This window comes from Babylonia areolata, chromosome 7 (genome assembly GCF_041734735.1).
Source record: "Babylonia areolata isolate BAREFJ2019XMU chromosome 7, ASM4173473v1, whole genome shotgun sequence".
NCBI classification, from domain to species: Eukaryota; Metazoa; Mollusca; class Gastropoda; order Neogastropoda; family Buccinidae; genus Babylonia; species Babylonia areolata.
This window is the reverse complement of record NC_134882.1, coordinates 22,742,988-22,757,095: the sequence shown is the minus strand read 5'-3', so window position 1 is coordinate 22,757,095 and position 14,108 is coordinate 22,742,988. Positions and strand designations below refer to the sequence as shown.

Sequence of the window (14,108 nt, the reverse complement as noted above, 5' to 3'; positions counted from 1 at the left end):
GCAGTGAATCTTGTGTTGCTGTTGAATGAATACTTACCTGTTAGTATGCCATTTTATAATTCTGTTATCACAGTGTTTTCCTCCCACTCAAAACACTCAGAAATTGACAAAAGCCTAAACATATATTAAACTGAGAGCTCTGTTTTTGGTTTTAAGTTTTAAATTGAACATAACATTTGTTCTTTCTTATGAGCTGATCTGTGTATCTAACATGTTGCAGAAACAGCTGCTCATGGCAGGGTTTGCAAGACCTATTCCATGATCCAAAAAGGCCAGTATGAACATCTCTGGTAGGAGCAGCATGTTATTGCTGATGCCAGGAAATCTGTGAGTGCCAAAAAATGAGAGATTTTGGTGTGCATTTTCTCTTGTGAATGCCATTTTGTGAAGAAATAAAGATGCATCATCCACCTTTTTGACTCACTTGTGTAAACAAAGTGAGTCTATGTTTTAACCCGGTGTTCGGTTGTGTGTGTGTGTGTGTGTGTGTGTGTGTGTGTGTCCGTGGTAAACTTTAACACCGACATTTTCTCTGCAAATACTTTGTCAGTTGACACCAAATTTGGCATAAAAATAGGAATAATTCAGTTCTTTCCAGTCATCTTGTTTAAAACAATATTGCACCTCTGGGATGGGCACAAAAAAATTAAAAAAAGAAACCTAATTATATGCAAACTGCATTTACTGTTATATTCATATTTTTTGTATTCTCTAAACTTGGCACTTTGACCTCTTATTCTGACACAACAACAAGAGGAGTCATTATTATCATTTTTTGTTCAAACAGGAACTTCTTTTGCTAAGCATGGAATTTTTATTTATTTGCAAACGTTTTGGTGCAGATAGTAAAAAAGGGAAATTACTCTGTAATTAATACTAGGGGACTTAATTTATCACAAGTGAGTCTTGAAGGCCTTGCCTCTCTTGTATTTCTTATTTATTGTGTTTCTTCTATAATGAAATGCATGACTGGGTTCATGGATGGAAGAAAAAGCTAGAGAGCTGAAAGAAAATATTCATATATCTGTCATTTTTGCTAGCAACTTAAGTGTTTGCTCCCTCCTGAGAACCTTTGTCGTGGAATGCCCCATCAACCTACCCATTCTGTATAATGCTCTCAAGTTGCATTCGTTTAAAAATTTGTAGTAATTTTGCAGAAGATGATCAGCCTAGACCACTGGTAACTTATTGTGGCTGTAACTTCAATATTTTTTTCAAAAACAAATATTTTGAAGAAGTCTCATCCACAGCATGCACCCTTTTTTTAAATGAGAAAATCAGGTATCATTCCTTTTCTGCCAACTTTAGAGGGAAGTTTTAAGGTTGATTTTAATTTATTTTGAAAGCTGACATTTCACTTAATACACACACAAAATTTCATGGTCCTACTTGTGACAGTTACTGAAATATTCATCTTTGCAGCATGCTACCCCAATAAACAGTCTTTTTTCCGCTGGTCAAATTGAAGATTTTTCAAAGTTTGAGACTCTGATACTTAAAATTCAGTCAACTATCCTGCCTGAAAAAAATTCAGTGCACCTTCTGTGATGTATTCTGCAAGATATTTTATTATGAAATGCAACTGTCTATTCGTTTCAGTGCTGTAGACCTTCAAAGTTGCTATTCTGTGCAGATTGACACGTCTTGATTTTCTATTTCCTCCTACTTTGACAGACACATTTTCCAGTTTCTTTGCTGTTGAAGTGTTAGTGTTTTCTTGTGCAATATGGCATTATCATATGGTTTTTAAAAGTATATGAGTTTTCATTACAGTACCCTCATGGACAGTATAATATAACTGTGAAAATGTGAAAATATTAAGTACTAACAGCATGTACGCATCGTCACATCTTTAAAATGGAATATCTTCAGAACCAATCAAGATATTCACTTACTTTTTTTTTCCTTTCTTATATTGTCATGTTGTTTGCCAAAAATCACATTTCAGTCATTGTAATGAATATGTAAATTTTCACTGCTGCCACCTAGTTGTAAGATTATTGAAATTTATTCTGTGCTCAACAGATATCATTATTGATACTTATAAGATTATTGAAATTAATATAGTGCTTACCAAATATTTTTGTTGATACTTATGAAATTATCAAAACTTACACAGTGCCTTTCTTCGCTCAAAGGCCAAATTATATGCACTTTTCAAACCCAGAGTCTGATCAAAGCAATGCAATCCTAAGAGGAAGAACTCCAAATAAAGAACGCTGACTGACCACCTGACCTGTAAACTGTGTCTGATCTCAGTGAGGTGAGAGCCCTTCACTGACATCCTGACCTGTGAGCTCTGTCTAATCTCAGAAAGGTGACAGCCCTTCACTGACATCCTGACCTGTAAGCTCTGTCCTATCTCAGTGAGGTGACAGCCCTTCACTGACATCCTGACCTGTGAGCTCTGTCTAATCTCAGAGAGGTGACAGCCCTTCACTGACATCCTGACCTGTAAGCTCTGTCCAATCTCAGTGAAGTGACAGCCCTTCACTGACGTGCATACTCATCAGCAGCAGTCTAGTGTATAGCTTTAAACACATTCCCTTCCACTCTGAAATATCAGTTCACATGAAACATGATGAGGGTCTACTTGCCCCTAGGACAGCAAAAAAATCACCAGGGAATTTCTAGCCCTGAGTTAACTCTTTCACCGCCAAGTTTCTGTGTGAATAACACTCCCAAACGCCATATATCTTCAACTGAAAACTCTCAGTCACATGATTTGGTTTGTGTCAGAACAATACAGTTTGCTTGCTCACTTCAAACTCAGTCAAGGCAGAAAGGTCAGTCAGTTTCCTACTGCACTGGAAACTTGGCTGCAGCTGTCCAGCTTTGCTGCAACGTGAAAAATGGTCCTTGTAACAATGACACCTCAATGTCCACTGAAGTCGCCTATGGCCGTGAACTGTCTAGTTGACTAAAGCTGCGAGAGAGCAGAGATGCCAACCCCTGTCAAGTGTTTGTAGGAACAATCAGGAAATTTGGTAGGAACATACTGAATTTGGTTGGAACACTCAGACTTCGAGCTACATCAGCAAAGGTACATTTTATTTGCAAGGCATACAAACACTTGATTTAGCCATGTTCTCTCTTGTTCAGGCAAACGATTAAGCTGATTGGTCAACTCAACGTTGTTTCAGTATAGACACACACGTGATTAGCTGAGCATAATCAAGTGAGACTAAAGTTAGTGGTGACTTTCCTGCCTGGCTGCATGATCGATAGGTCTAGAGGGTCTGGGTAATGTTATGACAGGAAAGCATGTGACCATGCTATGTAGTTGAAAATGAACTCGTCGGAACAATTTTGACGTAGGCATAATGTCGGAACAAACTGTGATCAAGCGTGACAAATACGGCAAAATCATTACAACTAGCATGTCTGAGAGAGTGAAGGCCCACATGACTGACCTCTGGAGGGGGGCAGACCGATGTGAGGGTTAATAAGGTAGCCCCCTGCTACCAGCTGGCCGGGGAACAGGCGGGCGTTTCCGCGTCGGAACATGGGTCTGTCCAGACCCAGACACATCTTCTGGTGGAGACACTTCCGCCGCGACCCTGTGCATCATTCAGTGTCAGGGCAGTTTCAGCATCTGATGTTTTTAACATGAGTGTGTGTGTTTGTGTGTTTGTGTGTGTGTGTGTGTGTGTGTGTGTGTGTGTGTGGTGTGGTGTGGTGTGGTGTGGTGTGGTGTGGTGTGCTGTTGTGTTGGTTGCATTGTATTCTGATTTGTTGTGTTGTTGTGCTGTGCTGTGTTGTGTTGTGCTGTGCTGTGCTGTGCTGTGCTGTGTTGTGCTGTGCTGTGTTGTGTTGTGCTGTGTGGTGTGGTGTTGTGCTGTGCTATTCTGTGCTGTTGTGCTATGCTGTGCTGTGCTATTCTGTGCTGTGTGGTGTTGTGCTATGTTGTGCTGTGTGGTGTTGTGCTGTGCTATTCTGTGCTGTGCTGTGTGGTGTTGTGCTGTGCTATGCTGTGTTGTGTGGTGTTGTGCTGTGCTGTGCTGTGTGGTCTTGTGCTGTGCTGTGCTATGCTGTGCTGTTCTGTGTTGTGTGGTGTGGTGTTGTGCTGTGCTATGCTGTGCCGTGTTGTGTGGTGTTGTGCTGTGCGGAGTTGTGCTGTGTTGTGTGGTGTTGTGCTGTGCTGTGCTGTGTTGTGTGGTGTTGTGCTGTGCTATTTTGTGCTGTGCTGTGCTGTGCTGTTCTGTTCTGTGCTGTGTTGTGTGGTGTTGTGCTGTTCTATTCTGTGCTATGCTGTGTTGTGTTGTGTGGTGTTGTGTTGTGTGGTGTGGTGTTGTGCTGTGCGGTGTGGTGTTGTGCTGTGCTATGCTGTGTTGTGTGGTGTTGTGCTGTGCTATTCTGTGCTGTGTTGTGGTGTTGTGCTGTGCTATTCTGTGCTGTGTTGTGTGGTGTTGTGTTGTGCTGTGTGGTGTGGTGTTGTGTTGTGCTGTGCTGTGTGGTGTTGTGCTGTGCTGTGCTGTGTGGTGTTGTGCTGTGCTGTGTTGTGTAGTGTGGTATTCTGCTGTGTTGTGTTGTGTTGTGTTGTGCTGTGCTGTGTGGTGCTGTGCTGTGCTGTGCTGTGTTGTGTTGTGTTGTGCTGTGCTATGCTGTGCTGTGTTGTGTGGTATTCTGCTGTGTTGTGATGTGCTGTCATGTTGTTGTGCTGTGTTGTGTTTTGTTGTTATGCTGTGTTGTGTCATGCTGTGCTGTGCTGTCCTATATGTGCTGTGATATTTGTGCAGTGAGTGTGTGTAAACATGCATGCATATATGTAGGTCTGTGATTTATAAGTAGTGCATGTGTATGTTCATTTTAGAGAAGTGAAAGAAAAAAAAAAACAGATAAAAAATTAGTCATATGTTCTTTCTTTTTTTTCAACTATTGATTTTCATGATTTATCACTGAAATCATGCAACACAAAATACCATGTACATACCAGCCCTCTTGGAAGACCACAATCAGTTCACCTTTTAAATTTTTAGCACTGGTATTTTGTTGTATTGATTGAGAAAAGTCAGAGGAGGAAGGTGGCAAAGAGCTTAAGATGTTCATCTGCCAATACAGAGTCTGTGAGGTCTGGGTTCGAATCCCTCTCACCTTTTCTCCCTAGTTTGACTGGAAAATCAAACCGAACATGTAGTCACTCGGATGAGGCAAAAAACTGAGGTCCCGTGTGCAGCACAAACTTGGTGCACTGAAAAAGAACCCATAGCAATGAGAGTGTTGTCCTCTGGCAAAATTCTGTAGAAAAAGTCCACAAATATATATGCATGCACTCAAGGCCTGACTAAGCACATTGGGTTACACTGCTGGTCAGGCATCTGCCTAGTAGCTGTAGTGCAGCGTATATGGATTTGACTGAGTGCAGTGACGCCTCCTACAGAAACTGAAACTGTAAACTGTGCAACAAATAACAAAACAAGAAATGAAAAAAAGATTGTTTCTCAAGAAGGTGTTACTGCGTTAAGACAAATCCATATATATCTATATCTATATATATATGCTACACGACATCTACTGAGCAAATACCTACCCAGCAGCACAACACAATATGCTCGCTAGGCCTTGAGTGCTTACATATATATTTGTCTGCCTATCAGAGTGCTTTCTTCAATAGAATTTTGCTAGAGGACAAAGCTTATGCTGTCATGGGTTCCTTTACATAGCACAAACTGTGTGCTGCTGCACATAGGACCTCAGGTTGATCATCCAATTTGAATGACTTGACGCCCAGTTTGACTTTCCAGTCAAACTTGGGAGAAACAGCAAGAGCAGGATTTGAACCAAGGCCATCACAACCCTGTACTGGCACATACAGAGAGGCCAACCCCTGTCAAGTGTTTGTAGGAACAATCAGGAAATTTGTCAGCAACATTTTGAATTTGATAGGAACACTCGGACTATGAGCCACATCAGCCAATGGGCACAGACGCTGTTTGACCAAGACGCAACTTGATTCTGCAACGTTCCCTCTTGTTCAGGCAAATGATTAAGCTGATTGGTCCACTCAATGCTGTTTCAATGTAAACATGCACATGATTAGCTGAGCATCATCACGTGAGACAAAGGTTAGTAGTGAATGCTCTGGCCTAGAGATCGATTAGTCTAGAGCATCTAGGTAATGTTACGACAGGAAAGCATGTGACCATGCCATGCAGTCGAAAATGAATTTGTTGGAACAATTTTGATGTTGGTGTAATGTCTGAACAAACTGCGATCGAGTGTAACAAAATACAGTGAAATCATAACATTTGGCACCTCTGCAGATAAGACAATCTTAACAGTTTTGCCACCTTCCACCAGCAATGCAAGACTCAGTGAGGACAGGAGGACTGACCCAGCATGATGTCGGAGATGCCCCTGGGGTAGATGACAGTCACACAGGTGTGGCGCTGAGGGATGCTGAAGTGAAAAGGCTCGGGGGTGTAAAACTCGTTCTCCTGAAACAAGTCATTGTGCTACTCCATTGTTTGGCATCTTTGTTCATTGGTAATGTGATTATATCACTAATATCATCAATGATGACAATGATACCAGCAGAAAAGGCTCAGTGGTGTAAAACTCTCTCCTGAAACAAGTCATTGTGCTGCTCGACTGTTTGGCATATTTGTTCACTGCTAATGTGATTGCATCACTAAAATCATCAATGATAATAACAATGATATCTAAATAAACATACATGCTACCATGGCAAAGTGATTAGCATCGCAGACAGACGGCTGAGAGGATGTGGATTCAATTCCCAGCGGAGTAGGATTTTTCAACCCACAGCCAGCTCCCGCCCAGAAATGAGTGTGTTTGGGGCTTAAATAGGGAGACTAGAATGACAGTCGAGTAACATCCACTTTGGGTGTGTTTCTCAAAGTTCCTGACCATCACTGCAAGTGTCTGTATCTCTAGGGCTTGGTTAACACCAGGATATAATATCAGTATCAGTATCAGTAGCTAAAGAAGGCGTCACTGTGTTCAGACAAATCCATATATCCTATACCACATCTGCCAAGCAGACGCCTGACCAGCAGTGTAACCCAACGGGCTTAGTCAGGCCTTGAGAAAAAAACCCCGAAGTAAATGAATATCTAAATATGAAAAAACAACAAAAAAAAACAAAAAAAAAACAAATAAAGAAGTAAATGAATATTTAAATAATAATGTTACTACTACTAATAATAATAACACAAAAAAAAGACAAAAAAGACAATACTAATAAAAATAAACAAATAAGCAAATAAATGTAAAACATAGACATATATGAAAGACAGCCTTGTCAAGGATTCCAAACCTAAACTGGACCTCCACAGCACACAGCATCATCATCATCATCATCATCAGATCATGCTTCATCATCAACAGAATAAATTCTTAAAAAGACACGTCTGTGGCCCTTTATTCCTGATCTGATGGTGACCTCTCATTTTCAACCCCCCTCCACTACCGTGTTTGGGGTGAGCCCTGTCAGGGTCTTTGTATTTTGTATTTCTTTTTTTTTTTAAATCACAACAGATTTCTCTGTGTGAAATTCGGGCTGCTCTCCCTAGGGAGAGCGCATCACTATACTACAGCGCCACCCATTTTTCTGTATTTTTTCCTGCGTGCAGTTTTATTTGTTTTTCCTATCGAAGTGGATTTTTCTTCAGAATTTTGCCAGGAACAGCCCTTTTGTTGCAGTGGGTTTTTTTACGTGCGCTAAGTGCATGCTGCACACGGGACCTTGGTTTATCGTCTCATCCGAATGACTAGTGTCCAGACCACCACTCAAGGTCTAGTGGAGGGGGAGAAAATATCGGCGGCTGAGCCGTGATTCAAACCAGCGTGCTCAGATTCTCTCGCTTCCTAGGCAGAGGCGTTACCTCTAGGCCATGACAAGATGTTGGCAGATCAATTGGGAACTACTGTTAGAGGGACATGGTGGCAGTTTCCACTCAGGGGGCCGCTCACTCAGTCTGGCTCCATGATGAAGGGATTATTGTCATCACCTGGGGGCTTAGTAGGTGGTGTAGGTTAAAAGAGAACAGGCACTAGGAACAGGCACTACTGAAACCACCAAAAGGACTCAGCATGTCTCCTCTGGTGTGTAGCGTCCAGGGAACCAATCATCCACAGTTCTCCATGGACTGCTGACTCTAGGACTGTGACAATGAACCGGGGTGTGGCAGTGTACGGAAGACTCCAAATGAGCAGTGTGGGGATTAATACTACTAAGGCGGTACAGATAATGGGACAGCAAAACAAACCAAAAAAAACAACAAAAAAAACCTATGAAAATTAATAATAATGATAATAACACAATAATAATGGAACAGAACAGAATAAAGTAAAATAATGATAGAAAAAAAAAATTAAATAAAATAGAATAAAATGAAATAACAAATAAAATGAAAAAAATGAAAGATAAAAAAAATGTATATATAATAATAACAGAATAAAATGAAATCAAATAAAGCAAAAATAAAATAATAAGAGAATAGAATGAAATAAAATAAAGAAAAGAATAAATCAATAAAATAAAATAAAAACAAACAACAATTCAGTTCAAATACTCAAGATGGCACCACTGCGTTCGGACAAATCCATACATGCTACACCACCTCTGTGGAACAGATGCTTGACCAGCAGCATAACCCAACACAAAACACAATAAAAAATATAAAAAATGACAGACAAAACAAGCACACAGCCCCTGTTACCTGGGACTGGTGGTGATGCAGGCAGTGCTGCATGGCGCGGAGCTGGCTGACGATGGCCCTGTGGAACAGCTGGTGCAGAGCCCCCACCCGCTCCTGTCGGTCCACCTCCACCACTGCATCCACCGGCAGCACCAGATGCAGGAAGCGGAAGCTGCCTACAAAACATTCATAATAATAATAATAACAATAATAATTCATTCTTATATAGCGCTACAATACAATCAGAAGCAAGCTCTACTCACTTTACAAATCCATTACTTAAAATACCTGAATAAACACTATATGGTAAAATAGAGAATAAAAAAAAAGTGTAAAAGTAATAAAAACACATTCACTGGTTCTTTTAATGGACAGTTGACAAGACTGACATATCGTAAATGCAACAACTCTTACGCTCCATCACACATACACAAAACCTAAGTAAACAACTAAGTTCAATCACAGTAAAAAAAAATTTTTTTAAATGTCTATACATATATATCTAAGGATGAATATATCTTTTCTGTTTTTAGATTTAAAAATCAGTAATCGTTCGACCATTTAGATCACACCACCACCCCCTCCCTGACTCTCTCCACCCACCTCTCTCGTTCAACCATTCATACCACTACCCCCTCCCCTCACCCCCTCCACCCACCTCTCTCGTTCAACCATTCATACCACCCCCCTCCCTGACTCCCTCCACCCACCTCTTTCGTTCAACCATTCATACCACCCCCCTCCCTGACCCCCTCCACCCACCTCTCTCGTTCAACCATTCATACCACCCCCTCCCTGACCCCCTCCACCCACCTCTCTCGTTCAACCATTCATACCACCCCCCTCCCTGACTCCCTCCACCCACCTCTCTTGCCCGTTCTCTCAAATCACTCATCATTTGAACTCATATTGCCATGAACTGAGACAACAATACTGGTAAGCTATGGCAGATGTTTTTTTAAAGAGACATGTTTTCAGAATTGCTTTGAAGGTGGAAAGAATAGTTGTTTGTCTGAGAGCAATGGGCAGAGACTCAGAGTTAAGCTGGAGGAAATGGGAGGTGGTAGGGGACGGAGGTGAGGGCTGCAGGGTGTGGGTGGTTGTGGGGCCAGGGGGGTGAGGGGGGTGGGAGGGGGGGTGCTTGTGGGGCCAGGGGGGTGAGGGCAGTGGGAGGGGGGGTGCTTGTGGGGCCAGGGGGGTGAGGGCTGCAGGGTGTGGGTGGTTGTGGGGCCAGGGGGGTGAGGGCGGTGGGAGGGGGGGGGTGCTTGTGGGGCCAGGGGGGTGAGGGGGGGTGGTTGTGGGTCCAGGGGGGTGAGGGCGGTGGGGTGGTGGTGGTTGTGGGGCCAGGGGGGTGAGGGTGGTGGGGGGGGGCATGGTTGTGGGTCCAGGGGGAGAGGGTGGTGGGGGGTGGTGGTGGTTGTGAGGCCAGGGGGGTGAGGGTGGGGGGTGGTGGTGGTTGTGGGGCCAGGGGGGTGAGGGCGGTGGGGGGGGGGCGTGGTTGTGGGGCCAGGGGGTGAGGGTGGGGGGGGGTGGTGGTTGTGGGGCCAGGGGGGTGAGAGCGGTGGGGGGGAGGGGTGGTTGTGGGGCCAGGGGGGAGGGTGGGGGGTGGTGGTGGTTGTGGGGCCAGGGGGGTGAGAGCGGTGGAGGGGGGGTGGTTGTGGGGCCAGGGGGGTGAGAGCGGTGGGGGGGTTGTGGGGCCAGGGGGGTGAGGGCGGTGGGGGAGGGGGGGGGCGGGTCCATGTACTTGCTGGGGGAGTTGGGTGTTTTTTTCCCGCTAGCATATCCACACTGCACAACTGCACTGTGTTGAATGATAATGTGTATTGTACTGCATTATACTGTACTGTACTGTACTGCACTGTATTGAATTGGTAATTGCTATTGTATGGCATTGCATTGTTTGGTAATTGCTATTGTATTGCATTGCATTGTACTGCAGTGCATTGTGTTGTATTGTGTTTTGTCACAACAGATTTCTCTGTTTGAAATTTGGCCTGCTCTACCTAGGGAGAGTGCAAAACATCATCACCCTCCAAACAAACAGAAAAACCTCAATAAAACTAACATTAAAAATAAACAACACAATGATATATACATATTGAGGGGTTGAAAGACAATCATCCAGTATTGACCAAAAAAACACCATGGAACGAGAACATGATTATGAAATGCAAAACAACAATAAAAGAGTAATGGCTACCAACATCACACAAAAACAGAAAAATGAACCCAACAGTCAACATATAATGATCATTTTTTTCAATTTTTATGAAAAGATGTTTTCTTTCTTTTTACTTTTTCATCAACTCTCTCACTATTTTGTTTTTCCACAACCTTTGTTTTTTCACAACCTTTGTTTTTCCACAACCTTTGTTTTTCCACAACCAAACACAGCTTTGTTTTCATGCTTCTGGAATCCATAAATGGATCAGTTTAGAATGCCAACTGTACCAAACAAGAATGAACGAAATTAGAATAGAATAGGGGAAGTAATCATGGTATGGGTTCATAGGTTCTTTTACATGCACAAAGTACGTGCTACAAACGCAGCCTGAGTTCATCATCTCATCCGAAAGACTAGCATCCACACCACCACTCATGGTCAGTAAAGGGAGGTGTGGAGTGGGGGGAAGGGAGTAAAGATCCTGGTCCATGCACAGGGCTCACACCCATGAGCATCCATTTCCTAGTCTGGCGCATTATCCCTAACTCTGCATCACGGATCACAGATCTTCAGTTGCCGTCAAAGATCCTGGTGTAGGGGTTTATTACCTGTTCTCTGGTGGACGGCCGGGGCACAGGTTGGTTTGGCAAAGTGGTCCATTTCCCCGCTCACTTGCTGGTACAAGTCCACCATCAACGGCGGCTGAAATGACGACAATCACTTATCTCTGAACATTCCACCATGTCGCAGGCGTCTGAAACTAACAAACTCGTGGCTCAACAAGACATACACAGAGATGCCAACCCCTGTGAAGTGTTTGTAGGAACAATCAGGAAATTTGGTAGGAACATCTGGATTCTGAGCCACATCAGCAAACGTACATTTCATCTACAAGGCGTACAAACACTTGGGCCTACCTGCAACACAGTGTAACTGGAACGATTAAACTGATGGTCCACTCAATGATGTTTCAATGTAAACATGCACACAATTAGCTGAGCATCATCATGTGAGACCAAGGTTCGTATGACTGCCCTGGCTTTGTGATCAATAGGTCTAGGACAGCTGGGTAATGTTACGACAGGAAAGCATGTGACCTATGTAATTACAAATGAACTTGTCGGAACAATTTTGACACTGGCGTAACGTCAGAACAAACTGCAATAGAGTCTTTACAAAATACAGCGAAATCTTATCATTTGGCATCTCTGCATATACAGAAAACAATACAGTATACTTTATTATCTGCAAACAGCAGTTACTTTGTAGTGTAAAACACATGAACAATACATGAAAATCACAGTCATTGAATGTATTATACACCTCTCTCCCCTAGCAGCTCCTCCTACATTCCTCTTCCTCCCGTTGGTCAGACAATGTATGATATAGAAGATCTGAAAACTTCAATGTCCACAAAGTCAATCCCAAATACAATGATCAAAGATATGAAAGCTTCAATGTTCACAAAGTCAATCCCAAATACAATGATCAAAGATATGAAAGCTTAATGTCCACAAAGACAATCCCAAATACAATGATCAAAGATCTGAAAGCTTCAATGTCCACAAAGTCAATCCCAAATACAATGATCAAAGATATGAAAGCTTCAATGTCCACAAAGTCAATCCCAAATACAATGATCAAAGATATGAAAGCTTCAATGTCCACAAAGTCAATCCCAAATACAATGATCAAAGATATGAAAGCTTCAATGTCCACAAAGCATGGCTTACTTTACACAGGCCTTATCAGCATGCGACTGGGGGCCACGACTGGGGGCCTACTCTGGCGATGTTGTTAATCATTGATATTGGCACTATATTTTGAGTCAGCTTCATAGCAAAGTTTAGTCAATGGTTTATATTCTCTAGAAACTTACAGATTCATGCAACATAATGTACTTTGTTCATACTAATTAATTTTCTAGCGTTACCTAATTAATTTTCTTGCATTCCAGTAGTAATTGATGGGGCAAGATAGGCAGACAGAGAAGGGGAAATAGGGCCTGGAGAGAGAGAAAGAGGGGGAAGGAAATTAAAAAAGGGGCAAGACAAGGGGTGAGGAGGTGATTTCATTTCATTCCATATTGTTTATAGCCTAGTCGAATACAGTAGGCCTTCTCAAGGCTGTGAGAGGAGGTGATCTGAGGGTAGATAGTAAAAATTAGATATACATAAAGAGACAGATTATACAGAGGAAAAGGCAGAGAAAGAGAGAAAGGGTGTGGGGGGGAGAGGGAGAGAGGCGGGAAAATGAGAGAGAGGGGGGGTGAGGGGGGGGGGGGGGGGAGAGAGAGAGAGAGAGAGAGAGAGAGAGAGAGAGAGAACAAATAGATCTATAGACTCAGACACCCACAACCTTATGCAGAGAGAGAAAGATATTCAGAGAGAGAGCACAGTGATACACACACACACACACACACACACAGAGAAAAAAGCATGCAAATACACAAACACTCACACGCACACACAAATAGAGAGAGAGAGAGAGAGAGAGAGAGAGAGAGAGAGCGCACACACACACACACACACATATATATAAACATACACACACACACACACACACATACATGTGTACATACATACATACACATGATACACACACACACACACACATACATACATACATATAACACACATACATACAATACATACATATATATGTATACATACATACATGTATACATACATACAAACATACATCTATACATAAATACATACATACATACATACGTATACATACATGTTACAAACAATGGAAAACAAGACTTACCTGAGTACTAGGAGTGTGCTAGTCTATCAGCATTGTTATTCTATTTTTTGACAAGGAGGCAGCAGTGCATTTCACACCCAAATGGAAATTTTCAAAAGATTGATCTTCCGAAATCTTGATGACAAACGGTGGTATTCCATTCTCAAATTTTTTGGATTGAACAACCAAAACACCACTGTCCATGAAAACAATCACAGGAACAGGCAAATCTCTCTCATTTGCTAACAACTTCTCTTTCAAGTCAGAAAATGTAACATTGTCACTCATCAAAAATGCTGCGAGCTGATCATCTTCTTTGTTCCTCTCAAAGCATGACGAGCGCTTTGTTGATCGAGGAGGTGGTGCAGGTGTGGGGATCTGGCTGGGAGGTACATTTGGCCAAACAGACGGTGGATGTTTAGGTCGCTGTTTTCCTCTTGAAGTGACTGTTTCAAATCCAGCAGGCCAGTGTAGCTCACAAACAACAGTATCTTTTGAAACGATCAACTTGTCATTTGGTATTGCAGAAA

General features: G+C 42.5%; 1 protein-coding gene across 1 annotated transcript in view; it reads right to left on the bottom strand.

Annotated features, from left to right (window-relative positions):
* The window catches only part of LOC143283905 (ufm1-specific protease 2-like), a 40,198-nt gene that overhangs the window by 10,097 nt on the left and 15,993 nt on the right, over positions 1-14,108 (bottom strand). The window contains exons 6-9 of the mRNA XM_076590318.1: positions 11,436-11,529; positions 8,685-8,839; positions 6,335-6,437; positions 3,414-3,560 (exon numbers count right to left, since the gene is read on the bottom strand). Coding sequence (XP_076446433.1) covers positions 3,414-3,560; positions 6,335-6,437; positions 8,685-8,839; positions 11,436-11,529 — 499 coding nt within the window. The remainder of the gene's footprint in view (positions 1-3,413; positions 3,561-6,334; positions 6,438-8,684; positions 8,840-11,435; positions 11,530-14,108) is intronic.